The 20,677-nt window shown below is 43.2% G+C and overlaps 2 protein-coding genes and 15 non-coding genes across 18 annotated transcripts in view; 1 reads left to right on the top strand and 16 right to left on the bottom strand.

Annotated features, from left to right (window-relative positions):
• The window catches only part of LOC137491106 (uncharacterized), a 1,257,671-nt gene that overhangs the window by 959,041 nt on the left and 277,953 nt on the right, over positions 1–20,677 (top strand). The window lies entirely within an intron of this gene.
• Positions 5,008–20,344, bottom strand: LOC141381535 (uncharacterized). Its single transcript, XM_073946766.1, has 6 exons — positions 20,336–20,344; positions 20,097–20,241; positions 19,608–19,960; positions 19,025–19,530; positions 18,304–18,940; positions 5,008–5,106 (listed from the first exon to the last, which is right to left on the bottom strand). Exons 1-6 carry the CDS (start codon positions 20,342–20,344, stop codon positions 5,008–5,010), a joined length of 1,749 nt encoding a protein of 582 aa, XP_073802867.1.
• On the bottom strand, positions 7,822–7,895 carry trnai-aau (transfer RNA isoleucine (anticodon AAU)). The gene has a single exon. It is a non-coding gene; the product is annotated as a tRNA-Ile (tRNA).
• trnai-aau (transfer RNA isoleucine (anticodon AAU)) lies at positions 9,024–9,097 on the bottom strand. The gene has a single exon. It is a non-coding gene; the product is annotated as a tRNA-Ile (tRNA).
• Positions 9,206–9,277, bottom strand: trnaq-cug (transfer RNA glutamine (anticodon CUG)). Its single transcript has one exon. It is a non-coding gene; the product is annotated as a tRNA-Gln (tRNA).
• On the bottom strand, positions 10,230–10,303 carry trnai-aau (transfer RNA isoleucine (anticodon AAU)). The gene has a single exon. It is a non-coding gene; the product is annotated as a tRNA-Ile (tRNA).
• On the bottom strand, positions 10,407–10,478 carry trnaq-cug (transfer RNA glutamine (anticodon CUG)). Its single transcript has one exon. It is a non-coding gene; the product is annotated as a tRNA-Gln (tRNA).
• On the bottom strand, positions 11,427–11,500 carry trnai-aau (transfer RNA isoleucine (anticodon AAU)). Its single transcript has one exon. It is a non-coding gene; the product is annotated as a tRNA-Ile (tRNA).
• On the bottom strand, positions 11,609–11,680 carry trnaq-cug (transfer RNA glutamine (anticodon CUG)). Its single transcript has one exon. It is a non-coding gene; the product is annotated as a tRNA-Gln (tRNA).
• Positions 12,632–12,705, bottom strand: trnai-aau (transfer RNA isoleucine (anticodon AAU)). Its single transcript has one exon. It is a non-coding gene; the product is annotated as a tRNA-Ile (tRNA).
• On the bottom strand, positions 12,803–12,874 carry trnaq-cug (transfer RNA glutamine (anticodon CUG)). The gene has a single exon. It is a non-coding gene; the product is annotated as a tRNA-Gln (tRNA).
• trnai-aau (transfer RNA isoleucine (anticodon AAU)) lies at positions 13,827–13,900 on the bottom strand. Its single transcript has one exon. It is a non-coding gene; the product is annotated as a tRNA-Ile (tRNA).
• Positions 14,008–14,079, bottom strand: trnaq-cug (transfer RNA glutamine (anticodon CUG)). Its single transcript has one exon. It is a non-coding gene; the product is annotated as a tRNA-Gln (tRNA).
• Positions 15,029–15,102, bottom strand: trnai-aau (transfer RNA isoleucine (anticodon AAU)). The gene has a single exon. It is a non-coding gene; the product is annotated as a tRNA-Ile (tRNA).
• On the bottom strand, positions 15,210–15,281 carry trnaq-cug (transfer RNA glutamine (anticodon CUG)). Its single transcript has one exon. It is a non-coding gene; the product is annotated as a tRNA-Gln (tRNA).
• On the bottom strand, positions 16,237–16,310 carry trnai-aau (transfer RNA isoleucine (anticodon AAU)). The gene has a single exon. It is a non-coding gene; the product is annotated as a tRNA-Ile (tRNA).
• trnaq-uug (transfer RNA glutamine (anticodon UUG)) lies at positions 16,419–16,490 on the bottom strand. Its single transcript has one exon. It is a non-coding gene; the product is annotated as a tRNA-Gln (tRNA).

Below are 20,677 nucleotides of genomic sequence, written 5' to 3'. Positions count from 1 at the left end.
TGCAAACATAGTTAAATATCATTTCAACATTATACATTTAGAGATTCATTATATATTTTCCTTTAAGTCTTTTTCTTAGTTATTATTTTCATAACAAAACCTTCTCCTTTATATTACCAGTCATCATATGGCCTCAAATGGTTCTTGACAGCACCCTGCTAGAGATGCGCGGATGGCGGTTACAGCCGGAGAATCCGCGGATCGGGCGGATGACGTGACGAAAAATAATATTTTAAATAAATTCGGGCGGGTGGTGGGCGGTTGTACTGTTTTTGTACACATAGCTGGCACACCAACTAAAAACCCTATGACTGACTTCATCCAGAATTAGTGTATCCGATTCCTCCTCTCATTCTGTGAAGTACAGAAGTCTTCATCTACAAACTTCCGTGCTGCGAGCGAGCGCTCCTTCAGTGCAGCAGGGCGCATTAGAGGCCAGGCGCTCTCGTCTGAATGTTCAAATGATGTGTCAAAATGCGTTTTCTATTAGGCTACAATAATAATTAAAAAATTGTACCGTACAGTGCGTTTAATTTAGGCTATTTATTTTTGTCCCTGTGCGCCAATTGGAGACGGAGTTCACTGCTGATATTCTGAGAGCTTTATAGGGGTGCTTCTCATTTCTTATTTGTGTATCCTCGTTTCCTTTCCTTGCTTTCTTTCCTCGTCTTTCCACCCCTATAGGATGAGAGGGAAGGACACAAAGAAAAGACTCAAGGACCGAGGAGTCAAATCAAGTGAAAAGACACGTCCTCGTATTGTATAGCGTCACTTCAAAGCGTCAATTACTGCTGGATTTGACTTGCACGTTTGGATTAACTGCATGTCATTAAAGTCATTCTCTATTTTCTAATAATCAATAAAGAAACATTCATTTAATAATAAAAAGGAATAAGCCATTCAAATAAAGAGCTCAGTCAGCAGATGGCGGGCGGGTGCGGTTTTAAAATTTCAAAAATGTTAGTGCGGATGGATGGCGGACGGATGATGAGTTTTGTGATGCGGTTGCGGATGAAATAATAGCCCATCCGCGCATCTCTACACCCTGCCTCTTACTTTACCCACAAGTTCCTTTTTCTGAGTGTCTGACCTCCAGACATATTTAGCAGTTTGCTGTGGTCCGGTTTGGAGGAGCCCACATTTCTGAGGCAGACCACTGATCTTTCAAAGTGCCCCTCAATATTCGGATGCTCTAGGCCTTTCAAGCATCACTGCTCCACTCCACAACCATCTCACTCAATACCTGCCTACCTGTACAGGTGCCTAGTCTTCCGCAACAAAATTCCTGGCTTAGGTCGCTCCTGGTGGCCAACGAGAGTCTTACCCGTCTTTGGAATAATGTCTCATGGAGACCAGTTACTGCTCTTCTTCACTGCAACCTCCTTCTCAGTTTTCCTTCAGAACTTGGTATCTCTGATGTTAGGGAAACATGCACTCAAGAACCATGTGAGCCATTGAGACCACATTCTAGAGTCTAACCAATGAGACAGGTTTTATTAAGTTTAAAATCAATTTAACCTCCAATAATAGTTTTAAGTACAGTTTGACATCTTCACTCCCATCCACTCAGCACTATGGTCTGCTTAGTCTGCAGGCAAAGCTGTAGGGCACTACGATGGTGGAGACTAAAAAACAAGACACAGTTGGGTTATTATTCATAAAACACAAATTATGACATGGCCTACCCTGTGGTATAATTGTTCAACATTATTGCTATATCTCAGGGTTTATATTAGGCCTTGACCCCTCATGTTTGTTTAATATATATTTTTATATCTGAAATGCAATGTTTAATTATCCATTTCTTTCTTGGTGTTTATCATTTTAAATAAAGAGAAATTGAACTCACTTCATCTTGTTCATAACATCCACTAAGTGTCCATGATTTTTCTTTGACCCTAGATGATGGCTTAGATAGTCTTATGCTGCTGACTTTCATAGATGAAAACAGCCAGTGTAAGCAATAACAATTTTTTTATCATTATTATTACTAATATTATTATTCTATTTAGTTTTTTCACCTAAACTCAGTCTTGTCCTCTCACATCAAATCTCAGTTCCTCAAAGTGTCACTTTCTCAAAGTGTTTCAAGTGCAACTATTTTTCTAGTTTCTATCTCATCGGTTTAATGTCTGTCTTTCTCTCTCTCTATGTATATAATATTTTTCAAACATATTTCAATATATTTTAAACATATCTTCTTCTATTTTCTATCAAACCATAACTTGGATTTCTTTAATTCTAAGCTTTTAAGTTTTTCTTATCCATATTTTTTATCTTCCTTACATATTTGCTCATTAACTCTTCAGTTGATCAATTTTAAACTGTCACATTTTCTTCTAATTTTTCTCTTCATCGACCAGAGACTTATGCCAATTTTATCTCTTTGCTGTTTAACAGCTCATCTCGAAGTCATGTTCCTCATTTTTCCTCTAATGTATTTATTCTAATGTTTCTTTAGTAGCTGGTCTTTATGTTGTATTTTAATTTCTCTTTATTTTTCCTATTAGTATTATTAATTTATTTGTTCTTATTGTTCTAGTCAACAACTACTGGTCTATTGTTTAAGTCATCCTCCTCTATTTAGTAAATTCATTTCTTTATTAATATACTCATTCGTATAGCTTCAAATTCCATTTCAACAAATATAACTGTATTAAGCATATTTCCCATTATTTCTTTATTTCACTTGTCTTTTTTATACTGCATTGTAATAGATCTGTTTATTTTGTAACTGATACTATATCCCTAATTATTATATCACAGTCTATCATTATTTAATCAAAACAATTTTATATACTCTTTTAATATAATTTACTCTCTTCTGCCCCTACTTCAACTGCTTCTTCCTCATGAAAAGGAGTGGCTCCTTTTTTCTGACTTCCTTTTCGGCGAGCTGGCTGAAATTGCGAATAAAACGCCAGTAAAAATTGGCGAAGCCCAGAAATCTCTGCAGGGCCTTACGAGACTCCGGAATTGGCCAATTTACCACAGCCTGAACCTTCTCTGGATCCATGTGCACCCCCTTGACTGACACAATGTGTCCTAGAAAGGGAACAGACTGTGCATGGGACACGCATTTCTCCGCCTTGACAAAAAGCCCATTCTCTAGCAGCCGCTGAAGCACTCGCCTGACGTGCTGCACATGTTCCTGGAGAGAACGAGAAAAAATCAGAATGTCATCCAGGTAGACATAAATAAACTGATCTATCATGTCTCGCAACACGTCATTTACAAGTGCTTGGAAAACCGCAGGAGCATTAGAAAGCCCGAACGAAAGAACACAATATTCAAAATGCCCCCTGTGGGTCAAAAATTCAGTTTTCCACTCATGACCCTGCTTCATGCGAACCAAATTATATGCGTTAGGGAGATCTAATTTCGTGAAAAACGAAGCCCCTTGCTGACGCTCGAACGCTGAAGACATCAGCCGCAAAGGATACGTGTTCTTCACCGTGATGCTGTTCAGCCCTCGATAGTCAATGCAGGGTCTAAGAGACCCATCCTTCTTTTTCACGGAAAAAAAAACGCCCCCGCCGGTGAAGAAGAGGGCCGTATGATCTTGGCTGCTAGAGAATCAGAAATATATTTCTCCACGGCCTCTCTCTCAGGAATAGAAAGAGAGTATAACTTGCCTTTGGGCGAAGACGTACCTGGCAATAAGGCTATTGCACAGTCATAGGGACGGTGAGGAGGCAGTGAAGCAGCTCGAGACGTACTGAACACTCTCTTCAGGTCGAGGTACTCACTGGGCATGTTTGACAGGTCCATGCACTCCTCCTGAAACACAGAACAAGAAACAGCAGAACGAGCAGATGAAAGACAAGACTGATGACAATTCTCACTCCACGAAAATATAGTATTAAGACCCCAGTTGATATGAGGCTTATGGAGAATCAACCAAGGATGACCTAAAACCACCGGTGTGATAGAACAGTCTGTTAAAAAAAATGAAATGTTTTCAACATGATTTCCAGACGTGATCAGTTTAATGGGTTTAGTGGAGTGAGTGATAGTGGGAAGGGAAAGTCTGCTGAGTGCGCGTACTGCAATGGGTTGTATGGGCTCCACCTGCATGGGCTCCGGGACAGCGCTACTCATCTCCGGCACCACCGCCGAGACCGGAAGCTCAGGAACAGGATCCGGAAATCTGCCATGCCTCAAGCAACTCTCACGGCGGAGCTGTCTGGAATCCACCTGGATAGCCAGATCCACTAATTTGTCCAGCGCCTTAGGCAGATCTAAAGAGTAGATCTCATCCTGGAGAAGATCAGAAAGGCCATGAAGGAACATGTCCCATTGAGCCTCTGCGTTCCAACCGCTTTCAGCAGCCAACGTGCGGAACTCGATTGAATAGTCCGCCACGCTCCGATTCCCCTGGCGAAGCTCAGCAAGGACTCGGGCGGCCTCTCTCCCAGAGGCGGCCCGATCAAAGACCTTTTTGAGTTCTTTGAAGAAAAGATCGAAGGATGAACAACATGGTAGCTTTTTCTCCCATGCTGTGGTACCCCATTGGGCTACTCTTCCAGACAAGAGGGTGATTACAAACGCCACCTTGGACAGCTCAGACGAAAACAAGGATGGCTGCAGGGTGATGTACAGGGAGCATTTGGCCAGGAAGGACCGACACAAGTGAGGCTCTCCAGCATAGCAAGTCGGAGGAGAAAGGTGAGGCTCAGCAGAGCGGCTAGCGTTAGCAATCACTGGCGCAGGCATCACCTCCGGAGCTGGTGCAGGATCCGCTTGAGTTGCTCCAGAACCCAGCTGTTGTACCTGCGTAGTCAGCAGTGAAACCTGCCCAACCAGGGCCTGGATAGCCTGTGCTGTGGTGGCCAACGCTTCATCTTGGCGATCGATCTGGGCACTGTTGGTTGTGAGGAACTCCGAAATCTGTGATGCACTCGCTGGATCCATGGTGAAGGTCAGTTCGTTTTGTCACACTCAAATAAATGTTCAGATAGATCAAATTGCGAGTGAACAAAAGGAATTTATTTGACACAGTCAAACTCAAAAAACAGGTGCAACAAATGAGTGCGGTGCTAGGGCTAGAGGAACAGGGCAGGGATCAAGCAGGAAATCAGGCTCTAGCAGAAACTCCTCACGGTCCTGAGCACAGACAGAAACACACACATGAGTACACGTAACGAACTGACAAAGACACACAGAAAACGTGGCCCATATATAGGCCCGAATAAGAGCCTCAGCAGGCGGGCTCATCAAGCCAGCTGAGTGCCGTCATCACACGTGATCAAAACAGATACACGTGGAGAACAAAAACAAACCAACATGATCAAACAGACACTCCGGAAGAGCTCACAAACCTGCAACGTGACACTTATAGCCCAAAATTCAGCATTTGTCAATGCCGTTGCCCAGATAAAATCACAGTATTTGCAGAGACAGCAGTCACCTGAACAGCACACCCTAGGATGGTATTCTATTCAATTCAGTGTAGGAGCACAGACCTCGTCTGATCTTTCCTTCTACCAAACAAGCAAAAACAGTCAAAGTGTATCAACTTATGTTCTGATTTACTTAGTGAATGCCATATGACGAAACCGTAATAATACCCGAAGCTGCACAGTCACAGCTTTATCTGGTCTCCTGTGCAATACAGTCTCAGCCCATCCTGGCCTTCCTGTATCTACACTATACTACTCTATCCTAAACTATTAGGCTTCTCTACACTATTCTATACTATTCTAAACTACCCTATCTATTTCTTCATATTATTCTGACAGACTGGTTAACATTTAAAGCATATATACATTTAAACTCATCAAATTATTTAAATGCTTATACTTTTAACTACATCAATCCTACATATCACATGACATCAAACAATTTAGATTAGGCCAATTGCAGAAATTCGATGTAACAGGTTTTCTGCTTACCTTATTTTTTCGGCGCCGATGATGTCAATGCAATACGACAGATCAATAACTTCCTCTCCCCCTTTTCCACATAGGAGGTGACCAAATTGTTGGAATATCTATCTCTATTCCATGCGTGTTCAATAAGAAAAGGTCTGGAGAGGTTTTTCTTCAATGTCAAAAATATTAGTAATTTATTAGATACAAATAAATAATTCGATGACAGAGCTCTGGGTTACATTACCCCAATGCAATACAAGAATTACATTCAAGAGGTTCGCAACTAACATACATTTCCTGACTTCAGCATATATACACCACCAATCTTAACAGGTGGAGTTTTGGTGTAACGTCACTTGTCCTCCATTGGCCGCCCCTTCGACATACTTCCTCTTTTTCTACGAATTCTCTGCCCAACAACAAAGTATACATCTTTCTGTGTTCTGTGTTCAGTTTTAACACCTCTCTTCAGACAGGAAGTTTCTGCAGAGCTGAATTTAATTTTGGACCCGCATCTATCTACTTCTGCAAAAATGCTAATTAGTATGCACAGCACTCACCCACAACATTAGAAGTTCAGTTAATATATGACCCTTACATGACCAATACAAATAATTGTTATATATATTTATAATATAATATATATAATATATATAATATAATTATTATATTATAACAATCATATAATAATTATGTTGTAGTAATTAACGTTACTGTAATGGTTATTAATTTAAACCACCTTGTTAAAAAAATACTTGCTTTGCAATTGGTATCCGAATTGATCCGGGTCAAAATCTTTTATTACAGTACAAATCATGGATGGTATAAGGGCTCTGATTGGCCATAGCGTTCATTGTAACTCGGAACACGATTGGCTGTCTTAACCAAGAATAGGGTGAATCTTGGTTCCAGCTCACAAAGTGATTGGCCGGTGTAACCAAGAATAACCACGACTTACAGGTGGCAGTATTTGCTAACCGGCCACTTACTGCCAAGCTTAATAAAAGTCTTCCAGTTGGTGCTGCCCGGGCTAAAGAAAAAAATTTAAAAAAAAAAGAAAAAGAAAACGGGCTTGCCAGAAAGTAGCAGAATGTCAATACAAGGCAGTGCCAATGTGCATTGATTTCTGAGTAACTCGTCATTCGGCATGCAGGGCTCCTCACACGTTTACTGGAGCAGGACCAGGTAGGGCCTTCAAAAGAAAAGCGCACTATTCCAGGCATTTTGACGACTAAACGGCAGGCAGGGCAAAGAGGCCACCACAGAGCAAATTTGATCTTTTTTTTCTATTTTGACCACGTCGAAAATTGCCAATTTTTGATTGCCCTGAGGGGAATTAGCTCAAATGGTTAAGCGCTCGCTTTGCATGCTAGAGGTAGCGGGAACAATGCCTGCATTCTCCACCTCTGTTTTCATGCCTTTTTACATTGGCTTTTTTTGCAAAGCTGGTGGCACTTTGAGGATTTAAAGCGAAACTACTTACATCAGCTTTGCCGGTTTCCGTGTAGTACAAATCATTGCAAACCTTCAGAAGCCCTATCAAATCATAGTTTTCATTTATTCAGCAGCGTGTCCGCAGTGGGACATCAAAGCGCTAAATACATAGCATTATAGAGTGCTGTCGATCAGGCCATTGGAATCATCTCCAGAAGCAACGTGACCATCTGGGTGGAAGATAGTGTTTTGGTCAAGTGGAAGCAGGTGGACTTAAGGGTGAAGCAGCTAGGCTTTTGGGTGACTTTTAGTCACCTGACCCTTGTGCACAAAATAGAACAACATGACTGTTTTGCCGAAACCCGGGATCGAACCACGGACCTTTAGATCTTCAGTCTAACGCTCTCCCAACAGAGCTAATTCGTCTGCCCTTTCACAAGAATCCTGCAGCATTCATGTCTGTGAGACTTAGCAGAATCCTGAAATGCCTTTGAGGCCTTAAAGGGTAAAAGTTTGGCCAGTATGGGGATCAAACCCATGACCTTGGCGTTATTAGCACCACGCTCTAACCAGCTGAGCTAACCGGCCACTTTCCACCATGTTTGCTAAAAAGCTCAGAGTAACTGTCATTTTCCGGCCTTCAAGAGATAAGAATGCTATTCCAGGTTTTTTTGTGCGGTGCTGGTAAAAAAACAAGGTCCCACCGAAATTTGAAATTGGTTTGCTGGATTCAGAGTCCAGAGTGCTAACCATAACACCATGGAACCTCAAGTCTTCTGGTTGGTGCTGCCCGGCCTAAGGTGAAAAAAAAAGTAAAAAAAAAAAGAAAAAGAAAAAGGCCTTGCCAGAAAGTAGCAGAATGTCAATACAAGGCAGTGCCAATGTGCATTGATTTCTGAGTAACTCGTCATTCGGCATGCAGGGCTCCTCACACGTTTACTGGAGCAGGACCAGGTAGGGCCTTCAAAAGAAAAGCGCACTATTCCAGGCAATTTGACGACTAAACGGCAGGCAGGGCAAAGAGGCAACCACAGAGCAAATTTGATCTTTTTTTCTATTTTGACCACGTCGAAAATCGTCAGTTTTTTATTGCTCTGAGGGGAATTAGCTCAAGTGGTTAAGCGCTCGCGTTGCATGCTAGAGGTAGCGGGAACGATGCCTGCATTCTCCACCTCTTTTTTTAATGCCTTTTTACATTGGCTTTTTATGCAAAGCTGGTGGCACCTTGAGGGTTTAAAGCGAAACTACTTACGTCAGCTTTGCCGGTTTCCGTGTAGTACATATCATTGCAAGCCTTCAGAAGCCCTATCAAGTCAGTTTTCTTTTATTCAGCAGCGTGTCCGCAGTGGGACATCAAAGAGCTAAATACATAGCATTATAGAGTGCTGTCGATCAGGCCATTGGAATCATCGCCGGAAGCAATGTGACTATCTGGGAGGAAGATAGCGTTTTGGTCAAGTGGAAGCAGGTGGACTTAAGGGTGAAGCAGCTAGGCTTTTTGGGTGACTTTCAGTCACCTGACCCTTGTGCACAAAATAGAACAACAGCACTGTTTTTCTGAAATCCAGGATCGGACCAGGGACCTTTAAATCTTAAGTCTAATGCTCCCCCAACAGAGCTATTTCGTCTGCCCTTTCACAAGTATCCTGCAGCATACATGTCTGTGAGACTAAGCAGAATCCTGAAATGCCTCTGAGGCCTTAAAGGGTAAAAGTTTGGCCAGTACAGGGATCGAACCCGCTACCTTGGCGTTATTAGCACCATGCTCTAACCAGCTGAGCTAACCGGCCACTTTCCACCATGTTTGCTAAAAAGCTCAGAGTAAATGTCATTTTCCGGCCTTCAAGAGATAAGAATGCTATTCCAGCTTTTTTTCGTGCTGTGCTGGTAAAAAAACAAGGTCCCACCAAGATTTGAACTTGGATTACTGGATTCAGAGTCCAGAGTGCTAACCATTACACCATGGAACCTCAAGTCTTCTGGTTGGTGCTGCCCGGGCTAAACAGAAAAAAAAGAAAAAAGAAAAAAAAAAAAGAAAACGGCCTTGCCAGAAAGTAGCAGAATGTCAATACAAGGCAGTGCCAATGTGCATTGATTTCTGAGTAACTCGTCATTCGGCATGCAGGGCTCCTCACACGTTTACTGGAGCAGGACCAGGTAGGGCCTTCAAAAGAAAAGCGCACTATTCCAGGCAATTTGACGACTAAACGGCAGGCAGGGCAAAGAGGCCACCACAGAGCAAATGTGATCTTTTTTTTTCTATTTTGAACACGTCGAAAATAGTCAATTTTTGATTGCTCTGAGGGGAATTAGCTCAAATGGTTAAGCGCTCGCTTTGCATGCTAGAGGTAGCGGGAACAATGCCTACATTCTCCACCTCTGTTTTTATGCCTTTTTACATTGGCTTTTTTTGCAAAGCTGGTGGCACCTTGAGGGTTTAAAGCCAAACTACTTACGTCAGCTTTGCCGGTTTCCGTGTAGCACATATCATTGCAAGCCCTCAAAAGCCCTATCAAGTCACAGTTTTCTTTTATTCAGCAGCGTGTCCGCAGTGGGACATCAAAGCGCTAAATACATAGCATTATAGAGTGCTGTCGATCAGGCCATTGGAATCATCGCCAGAAGCAATGTGACTATCTGGGAGGAAGATAGCGTTTTGGTCAAGTGGAAGCAGGTGGACTTAAGGGTGAAGCAGCTAGGCTTTTTGGGTGACTTTCAGTCACCTGACCCTTGTGCACAAAATAGAACAACAGCACTGTTTTGCCGAAACCCAGGATCGGACCAGGGACCTTTAAATCTTAAGTCTAATGCTCTCCCAACAGAGCTATTTCGTCTGCCCTTTCACTAGTATCCTGCAGCATACATGTCTGTGAGACTAAGCAGAATCCTGAAATGCCTCTGAGGCCTTAAAGGGTAAAAGTTTGGACAGTACGGGGATCGAACCCGCAACCTTGGCGTTATTAGCACCACGCTCTAACCAGCTGAGCTAACCAGCCACTTTCTGCCATGTTTGCTAAAAAGCTCAGAGTAACAGTCATTTTCTTCAAGAGATAAGAATGCTATTCCAGCTTTTTTTGTGCAGTGCTGGTTAAAAAAACAAGATCCCACCAAGATTTGAACTCGGATCACTGGATTCAGAGTCCAGAGTGCTAACCATTACACCATGGAACCTCAAGTCTTCTGGTTGGTGCTGCCCGGGCTAAAGAAAAAAAAAGTAAAAAAAAAAAAGAAAAAGAAAACGGGCTTGCCAGAAAGTAGCAGAATGTCAATACAAGGCAGTGCCAATGTGCATTGATTTCTGAGTAACTCGTCATTCGGCATGCAGGGCTCCTCACACGTTTACTGGAGCAGGACCAGGTAGGGCCTTCAAAAGAAAAGCGCACTATTCCAGGCAATTTGACGACTAAACGGCAGGCAGGGCAAAGAGGCAACCACAGAGCAAATTTGATCTTTTTTTCTATTTTGACCACGTCGAAAATCGTCAGTTTTTTATTGCTCTGAGGGGAATTAGCTCAAGTGGTTAAGCGCTCGCGTTGCATGCTAGAGGTAGCGGGAACGATGCCTGCATTCTCCACCTCTTTTTTTAATGCCTTTTTACATTGGCTTTTTATGCAAAGCTGGTGGCACCTTGAGGGTTTAAAGCGAAACTACTTACGTCAGCTTTGCCGGTTTCCGTGTAGTACATATCATTGCAAGCCTTCAGAAGCCCTATCAAGTCAGTTTTCTTTTATTCAGCAGCGTGTCCGCAGTGGGACATCAAAGAGCTAAATACATAGCATTATAGAGTGCTGTCGATCAGGCCATTGGAATCATCGCCGGAAGCAATGTGACTATCTGGGAGGAAGATAGCGTTTTGGTCAAGTGGAAGCAGGTGGACTTAAGGGTGAAGCAGCTAGGCTTTTTGGGTGACTTTCAGTCACCTGACCCTTGTGCACAAAATAGAACAACAGCACTGTTTTTCTGAAATCCAGGATCGGACCAGGGACCTTTAAATCTTAAGTCTAATGCTCCCCCAACAGAGCTATTTCGTCTGCCCTTTCACAAGTATCCTGCAGCATACATGTCTGTGAGACTAAGCAGAATCCTGAAATGCCTCTGAGGCCTTAAAGGGTAAAAGTTTGGCCAGTACAGGGATCGAACCCGCTACCTTGGCGTTATTAGCACCATGCTCTAACCAGCTGAGCTAACCGGCCACTTTCCACCATGTTTGCTAAAAAGCTCAGAGTAAATGTCATTTTCCGGCCTTCAAGAGATAAGAATGCTATTCCAGCTTTTTTTCGTGCTGTGCTGGTAAAAAAACAAGGTCCCACCAAGATTTGAACTTGGATTACTGGATTCAGAGTCCAGAGTGCTAACCATTACACCATGGAACCTCAAGTCTTCTGGTTGGTGCTGCCCGGGCTAAACAGAAAAAAAAGAAAAAAGAAAAAAGAAAGAAAACGGCCTTGCCAGAAAGTAGCAGAATGTCAATACAAGGCAGTGCCAATGTGCATTGATTTCTGAGTAACTCGTCATTCGGCATGCAGGGCTCCTCACACGTTTACTGGAGCAGGACCAGGTAGGGCCTTCAAAAGAAAAGCGCACTATTCCAGGCAATTTGATGACTAAACGGCAGGCAGGGAAAAGAGGCCACCACAGAGCAAATGTGATCTTTTTTTTTCTATTTTGAACACGTCGAAAATTGCCAATTTTTTGATTGCTCTGAGGGGAATTAGCTCAAATGGTTAAGCGCTCGCTTTGCATGCTAGTGGTAGCGGGAACAATGCCTGCATTCTCCACCTCTGTTTTTATGCCTTTTTACATTGGTTTTTTTTGCAAAGCTGGTGGCACCTTGAGGGTTTAAAGCCAAACTACTTACGTCAGCTTTGCCGGTTTCCGTGTAGTACATATCATTGCAAGCCTTCAGAAGCCCTATCAAGTCACAGTTTTCTTTTATTCAGCAGCGTGTCCGCAGTGGGACATCAAAGCGCTAAATACATAGCATTATAGAGTGCTGTCGATCCGGCCATTGGAATCATCGCCAGAAGCAATGTGACTATGTGGGAGGAAGATAGCGTTTTGGTCAAGTGGAAGCAGGTGGACTTAAGGGTGAAGCAGCTAGGCTTTTTGGATGACTTTCAGTCACCTGACCCTTGTGCACAAAATAGAACAACAGCACTGTTTTGCCGAAACCCAGGATCGGACCAGGGACCTTTAAATCTTAAGTCTAATGCTCTCCCAACAGAGCTATTTCGTCTGCCCTTTCACTAGTATCCTGCAGCATACATGTCTGTGAGACTAAGCAGAATCCTGAAATGCCTCTGAGGCCTTAAAGGGTAAAAGTTTGGCCAGTACGGGGATCGAACCCGCAACCTTGGCGTTATTAGCACCAGGCTCTAACCAGCTGAGCTAACCAGCCACGTTTACTAAAAAGCTCAGAGTAACTGTCATTTTCCGGCCTTCAAGAGATAAGAATGCTATTCCAGCTTTTTTTGTGCAGTGCTGGTAAAAAAACAAGGTCCCACCGAGATTTGAACTCGGATCACTGGATTCAGAGTCAAGAGTGCTAACCATTACGCCATGGAACCTCAAGTCTTCTAGTTGGTGCTGCCCGGGCTAAAGAGAAAAAAAAGAAAAAAAAAAAAAAAAGAAAAAGAAAACGGCCTTGCCAGAAAGTAGCAGAATGTCAATACAAGGCAGTGCCAATGTGCATTGATTTCTGAGTAACTCGTCATTCGGCATGCAGGGCTCCTCACACAATTACTGGAGCAGGACCAGGTAGGGCCTTCAAAAGAAAAGTGCACTATTCCAGGCAATTTGACGACTAAACGGCAGGCAGGGCAAAGAGGCCACCACAGAGCAAATGTGATCTTTTTTTTCTGTTTTGACCACGTCGAAAATCGTCAATTTTTGATTGCTCTGAGGGGAATTAGCTCAAATGGTTAAGCGCTCGCTTTGCATGCTAGAGGTAGCGGGAACAATGCCTGCATTCTCCACCTCTGTTTTCATGCCTTTTTACATTGACTTTTATTGCAAAGCTGGTGGCACCTTGAGGGTTTAAAGCCAAACTACTTACGTCAGCTTTGCCGGTTTCCGTGTAGTACATATCATTGCAAGCCTTCAGAAGCCCTATCAAGTCAGTTTTCTTTTATTCAGCAGCGTGTCCGCAGTGGGACATCAAAGCGCTAAATACATAGCATTATAGAGTGCTGTCGATCAGGCCATTGGAATCATTGCCAGAAGCAATGTGACTATCTGGGAGGAAGATAGCATTTTGGTCAAGTGGAAGCAGGTGGACTTAAGGGTAAAGCAGCTAGGCTTTTTGGGTGACTTTCAGTCACCTGAACCTTGTGCACAAAAAAGAACAACAGCACTGTTTTGCTGAAATCCAGGATCGGACCAGGGACCTTTTAATCTTAAGTCTAACGCTCTCCCAACAGAGCTATTTCATCTGCCTTTTCACAAGTATCCTGCAGCATACATGTCTGTGAGATTAGGCAGAATCCTGAAATGCCTCTGAGGCCTTAAAGGGTAAAAGTTTGGCCAGTACGGGGATCGAACCCGCGACCTTGGCGTTATTAGCACCACGCTCTAACCAGCTGAGCCAACCGGCCACTTTCCGCCATGTTTGCTAAAAAGCTCAGAGTAACTGTCATTTTCCGGCCTTCAAGAGATAAGAATGCTATTCCAGCTTTTTTTGTACAGTGCTGGTAAAAAAACAAGGTCCCACCGAGATTTGAACTCGGATCACTGGATTCAGAGTCCAGAGTGCTAACCATTACACCATGGAACCTCAAGTCTTCTGGTTGGTGCTGCCCGGGCTAAAGAGAAAAAAAAGAAAAAAAAAAAAGAAAGAAAACGGCCTTGCCAGAAAGTAGCAGAATGTCAATACAAGGCAGTGGCAATGTGCATTGATTTCTGAGTAACTCGTCATTCGGCATGCAGGGCTCCTCACACGTTTACTGGAGCAGGACCAGGTAGGGCCTTCAAAAGAAAAGCGCACTATTCCAGGCAATTTGATGACTAAACGGCAGGCAGGGCAAAGAGGCCACCACAAAGCAAATGTGATCTTTTTTTTCTATTTTGAACACGTCGAAAATTGCCAATTTTTTGATTGCTCTGAGGGGAATTAGCTCAAATGGTTAAGCGCTCGCTTTGCATGCTAGAGGTAGCGGGAACAATGCCTGCATTCTCCACCTCTGTTTTCATGCCTTTTTACATTGGCTTTTATTGCAAAGCTGGTGGCACCTTGAGGGTTTAAAGCGAAACTACTTACGTCAGCTTTGCCGGTTTCCGTGTAGTACATATCATTGCAAGCCTTCAGAAGCCCTATCAAGTCACAGTTTTCTTTTATTCAGCAGCGTGTCCGCAGTGGGACATAAAAGCGCTAAATACATAGCATTATAGAGTGCTGTCGATCCGGCCATTGGAATCATCGCCAGAAGCAATGTGACTATCTGGGAGGAACATAGCGTTTTGGTCAAGTGGAAGCAGGTGGACTTAAGGGTGAAGCAGCTAGGCTTTTTGGGTGACTTTCAGTCACCTGACCCTTGTGCACAAAATAGAACAACAGCACTGTTTTGCCGAAACCCAGGATCGGACCAGGGACCTTTAAATCTTAAGTCTAATGCTCTCCCAACAAAGCTATTTCGTCTGCCCTTTCACTAGTATCCTGCAGCATACATGTCTGTGAGACTAAGCAGAATCCTGAAATGCCTCTGAGGCCTTAAAGGGTAAAAGTTTGGCCAGTGCGGGGATCGAACCCGCAACCTTGGCGTTATTAGCACCACGCTCTAACCAGCTGAGCTAACCGGCTACTTTCTGCCATGTTTGCTAAAAAGCTCAGAGTAACTGTCATTTTCCGGCCTTCAAGAGATAAGAATGCTATTCCAGCTTTTTTTGTGCAGTGCTGGTAAAAAAACAAGGTCCCACCGAGATTTGAACTCGGATCACTGGATTCAGAGTCCAGAGTGCTAACCATTACACCATGGAACCTCAAGTCTTCTAGTGGGTGCTGCCCGGGCTAAAGAGAAAAAAAAGTAAAAAAAAAAAAAAAAAGAAAAAGAAAACGGCCTTGCCAGAAAGTAGCAGAATCTCAATACAAGGCAGTGCCAATTTGCATTGATTTCTGAGTAACTCGTCATTCGACATGCAGGGCTCCTCACACGATTACTGGAGCAGGACCAGGTAGGGCCTTCAAAAGAAAAGCGCACTATTCCAGGTATTTTGACGACTAAACGGCAGGCAGGGCAAAGAGGCCACCACAGAGCAAATGTGATCTTTTTTTTCTGTTTTGACCACGTCGAAAATCGTCAATTTTTGATTGCTCTGAGGGGAATTAGCTCAAATGGTTAAGCGCTCGCTTTGCATGCTAGAGGTAGCGGGAACAATGCCTGCATTCTCCACCTCTGTTGTTAATGCCTTTTTACATTGACTTTTATTGCAAAGCTGGTGGCACCTTGAGGGTTTAAAGCCAAACTACTTACGTCAGCTTTGCCGGTTTCCGTGTAGTACATATCATTGCAAGCCTTCAGAAGCCCTATCAAGTCAGTTTTCTTTTATTCAGCAGCGTGTCCGCAGTGGGACATCAAAGCGCTAAATACTTAGCATTATAGAGTGCTGTCGATCCGGCCATTGGAATCATCGCCAGAAGCAATGTGACTATCTGGGAGGAAGATAGCGTTTTGGTCAAGTGGAAGCAGATGGACTTAAGGGTGAAGCAGCTAGGCTTTTTGGGTGACTTTCAGTCACCTGACCCTTGTGCACAAAATAGAACAACAGCACTGTTTTGCCGAAACCCAGGATCGGACCAGGGACCTTTAAATCTTAAGTCTAATGCTCTCCCAACAGAGCTATTTCGTCTGCCCTTTCACTAGTATCCTGCAGCATACATGTCTGTGAGACTAAGCAGAATCCTGAAATGCCTCTGAGGCCTTAAAGGGTAAAAGTTTGGCCAGTACGGGGATCGAACCCACGACCTTGGCGTTATTAGCACCACGCTCTAACCAGCTGAGCTAACCGGCCTATTTCCGCCATGTTTGCTAAAAAGCTCAGAGTAATTGTCATTTTCCGGCCTTCAAGAGATAAGAATGCTATTCCAGCTTTTTTTTGTGCAGTGCTGGTAAAAAAACAAGGTCCCACCGAGATTTGAACTCGGATCACTGGATTCAAAGTCCAGAGTGCTAACCATTACACCATGGAACCTCAAGTCTTCTGGTTGGTGCTGCCCGGGCTAAAGAGAAAAAAATGTAAAAAAAAAAAAAAATAAGAAAACGGCCTTGCCAGAAAGTAGCAGAATGTCAATACAAGGCAGTGGCAATGTGCATTGATTTCTGAGCAACTCGTCATTCGGCATGCCTGGCTCCTCACACGCAGTGGGACATCAAAGCGCTAAATACATAGCATTATAGAGTGCTGTCGATTAGGCCATTGGAATCATCGCCAGAAGCAACGTGACCATCTGGGAGGAAGGCATGCAGGGCTCCTCACACGTTTACTAGAGCAGGACTAGGTAGGGCCTTCAAAAGAAAAGCGCGCTATTCCAGGCAATTTGACGACTAAACGGCGGGCAGGGCAAAGAGGCCACCACAGAGCAGATGTGATCTTTTTTTTTTTTTTGACGCCAAAAACTACCAATTTGAATTTTTCTGAGGGGAATTAGCTCAAATGGTAGAGCGCTCGCTTAGCATAGGAAGGGGCCCAATCTTCTCGCTCACTCGCAAGCGAACAAGCCGGAAAAAAATGGAAAAATGCGACAAATTTTGCTTGCAGTAGTGTTCGCGGCTTTGTGAAATCTTATTGAAATTTTACTGACGTAACACAGGCAATTATATTGATATTACTATTATTATGTGGATATTGTTCTTAAAAAGCATATTACGTTAATTAAAAATGAATGAAAATGTTTCAATTAAACATATGTATGCATGTTTATGTATATATAAGTATATTATATATATATTTATGTATTAATATATTAATATATACTATACTATACTATATATATATATATATATATATATATATATATATATATATATATATATATATATATAAATATATGTTTTATTTCTTTATGTAATAACTTTAAATGAATGCACACAAAAACAAGTAATATGCAAAATGGTTTATTAAAATGAATACAAATATTAAAATCGCAAAACAATTTTAAAAATGTAAAAAACTAAATAAAAACATATCTTTATATATAAACTATATAATATACAATAAATAAAAGCAATACAATATATATTTATTTATTATGCACGTATAATATATTAAAACAATACTATATATAAATATATTTATTTATTATACACATTATATAAAAACAATACTCTATATATATATTTATTTTTATATACACAATATATTAAACAATAATATAAATAAATAATAAAATGCAAGAGTGGGGGCACGTAATGTATAAAATATAGTATTTAAGCAATGTATAAAATGCTATTTTTTAAGAAATATAAATATATTTTTACTTAAAATGCACACAAATATTAAATAAGTACACACAAGACAAAATAAGAGTGGGCCTATAAGTGCCACTTTAAAATGCTAAATATTAACACACAAAAATTAAATAAAATGAGAGAGAGAGAGAGAGTACCCATGTAACATTTACAAAAATATATATAGCAATTTGTCCTTCATTCTGGAGCTGGAGTGCCAACCAGTCCTCTAAGGATTTGCCATTTGAAGTTTGCAGGCAAAATGTGGCATTACCAAATCGGCTATGGCCAAACTCCTTAGTCTTTGGTTGCCCACATTTGCTGCAAACATTAAAAGTATCCGCACGCACATACTTCCTTTTGTGGACTCCACTTTCCTTCTCCTGTTCCCGTCTGCGCCTGTTCCTCTGGACGTAACGGGACACAGGAACAGCAGGTGGAGCAGGTGCAGGTGGAGGAACAGCAGGTGCAGGTGGAGCAGGTGCAGGTGGAGGAACAGCAGGTGCAGGTGAAGCTGGGACTGCACTGGATGTTGGTGCAGCAAATGATGGAATCACCATTGACACACTCATGTCTGGGTTAAAAACAAGTGTGCCAAACAATGATCCAGGTCCTGAAATGGGCTGCACAACACCTGGTGCTATGGGGGGTGGTGCAATGGGGCACACCGTGCTGGGGGTCGGTGGAAAGGAGCACACCGTGGTGGGGGCAGACACAATGGGGCGCACTGTGGTGGGGGCCGGCGCAATAGGGTGCACTGTGGTGGAGGCTGGTATGATGGGGCACACTGTGGTGGAGGCTGGCGAGATGGGGCGCACTGTGGTCAAGGTCGGTGTGACGGGGCACACCATGGTAGGGGCTGGTGCAATGTGGCAGACTGTGGTGGGGGTTGGCACGATGGGGCATACCGTCGTGGGTGCCGGTGGAAAGGAGCACACTGTGGTGGCATCCGGCAGGAAGGAGCAAACTGTGGTGGTTGCAGAAGCAGACTTTCGACCAGGTCGATGAAGAGGTGCCTGTCCTTCTTTATTTGGAGGAAAGACAAACTGGTGTTTGGGGCCTGATGTTGATGGTGCCTCGTCCAATTTTTCCCTCGGCAAAGGAAGCTGCATATCTGCCACAGCAATTGGATCAAGTGGAGTCAGTCCCTGAGTGAGTACACTCATTTCCTGATCCTTTTGCCTCCGTTGAAACCTGATAATAAATGATATGTATTATTCATATATTTTAATTTATAAGTATTCAGGTAATTTAAAGAAAATAATGTGCTTTGCTTACCACTGAATAAGCGTCTTCTGGTTTAGCTCAAAAAGCTGGATCACTGTTTCATCCATCAGCCTGCGACTGCCAAGCACCAGATCCCGGATGTGGTGGTAATCGGTCAGTATTTTAGACCACCTGGGCGTGCGAACATCAGCCTTCTTGGAAGTGGACTTGTGTACGGCACACAGCTTTGTACAAATGGCCTCAACCAAGCGGCTGGTGGTAGGCCACTGTGCTGGACCCCCAGGATGTCCAATCAGACAGCGCTTGACGCTCTCCACATCTGGAGTGACTCCGGAGCGCTTCGGTGCCTTAAAGCGCCCATGTGTCAGCTGAGGCTGATGTCGAGGCTGGTAGTTGATGCGCTGTTTATCAACATCCAGGAGAGCTGTCCACAGCTGAATGGCCTCTGTCACCTGCAGGTCAGTGAGGTAAGGAGCCTCACGAAGACCTACCAAATAAGCAGCCAGATCCTGCACCTTGTCCCACCCAGCAATGCCATCAGGTCCAATGACTACTCCCTGGTAAATACAGAATAAATTTAGTATATGTGGAATAAAAAAAGACTAAATCAAATTAAGTTCTTAATATATCTTACCTGAGCCTCAACAGAGAGACTGTCTCCAGACTCGGATGGCTGTGACGGCACTGAGGGGGCTGGGCTAGGAAGCTGTCCTTCTCCACCAGCTGATGTGGACGGCTCAGCCAGTGATGCTGTGGACTGAGGCAGAGGCGAAGATGAGGGGCTGTTTCTGAGATCACGGCAGGGGTCATCCTCAAACAGCACTGGAACTGTGATGTCCTTCATGATCTCCTCCTCAAACCCTTCATCTTGTAGATCCTCGTCATCAACTTCCTCCACCAGCCTGTCTTCCTCCTCTGGGTTCTGGAGCACCGGAGTCAGGGTTTTGCTGGTCTGGCTGTAAAGGTGCTCCATTCCCAGCAATTCACCTTAAAAAAATAAAACAATAAAAAACATATATTAAATAAAACTAATGATAAAATAAACATTTAGATTACCATTTTGTGTAGTACATTAAAAGCTTAATGAATAACTTCCATAACAACTAATTAATGGATTTCTTGCCTGTATATGCTCCAGGAGGGTGATAGCGGTTCTCCCAGGGCTTGCGTCCTGAGACGTATCTTTTGGTGGACAATGAGCTTTGTGTTTTTCCTCTCTCTCTCCCTGCAGGTAACTGTGTCCACCTGGTTGCAATCATTGGATCTTTCTAGAGAGGAGAGAGAGTATTTAACCTGAGCTGCACTTCAAACCAGTGTTGGTGGTGTCAAGTGCAGTGGCTGAGCTTTTCTCCAAATTCAGACCTGACTCATGAGGTGAACGGATCAATTCTTTTTCCGGCTCTAAATGCGTATGATTGGCCCATGATGAACGAGTGACTCAGACCCGATAGAGGACTCAAGAGATGAACGGATCAATTCTTTTTCCAGCTCTAAACGTGTATGATTGGCCCGTGAGGAACGAATGACTCAAACCCGATAGAGGACTCAAGAGATGAACGGATCGATTCTTTTTTCCTGCTCTAAACGCGTATGATTGGCCCGTGAGGAACGAATGACTCAGACCCGATAGAGGACTCGAGAGATGAACGGATCAAATATTTTTTCGGCTCTAAACGCATATGATTGGTTTCTGCCTTTCCGCGA

The sequence above is a fragment of the Danio rerio genome, chromosome 4 (genome assembly GCF_049306965.1).
Source record: "Danio rerio strain Tuebingen ecotype United States chromosome 4, GRCz12tu, whole genome shotgun sequence".
In the NCBI taxonomy this organism is placed as follows: domain Eukaryota; kingdom Metazoa; phylum Chordata; class Actinopteri; order Cypriniformes; family Danionidae; genus Danio; species Danio rerio.
This window is presented reverse-complemented; position numbering and strand designations above follow the sequence as displayed.

Coding starts and splice junctions, on each gene's coding strand:
- LOC141381535 (XM_073946766.1), bottom strand. Junction 19,961..20,096: donor CCCTCCTGGAGCATATACAG/GCAAGAAATCCA, acceptor TATTTTTTTAAG/GTGAATTGCTGGGAATGGAG. Junction 19,531..19,607: donor GTCTCTCTGTTGAGGCTCAG/GTAAGATATATT, acceptor TGTATTTACCAG/GGAGTAGTCATTGGACCTGA.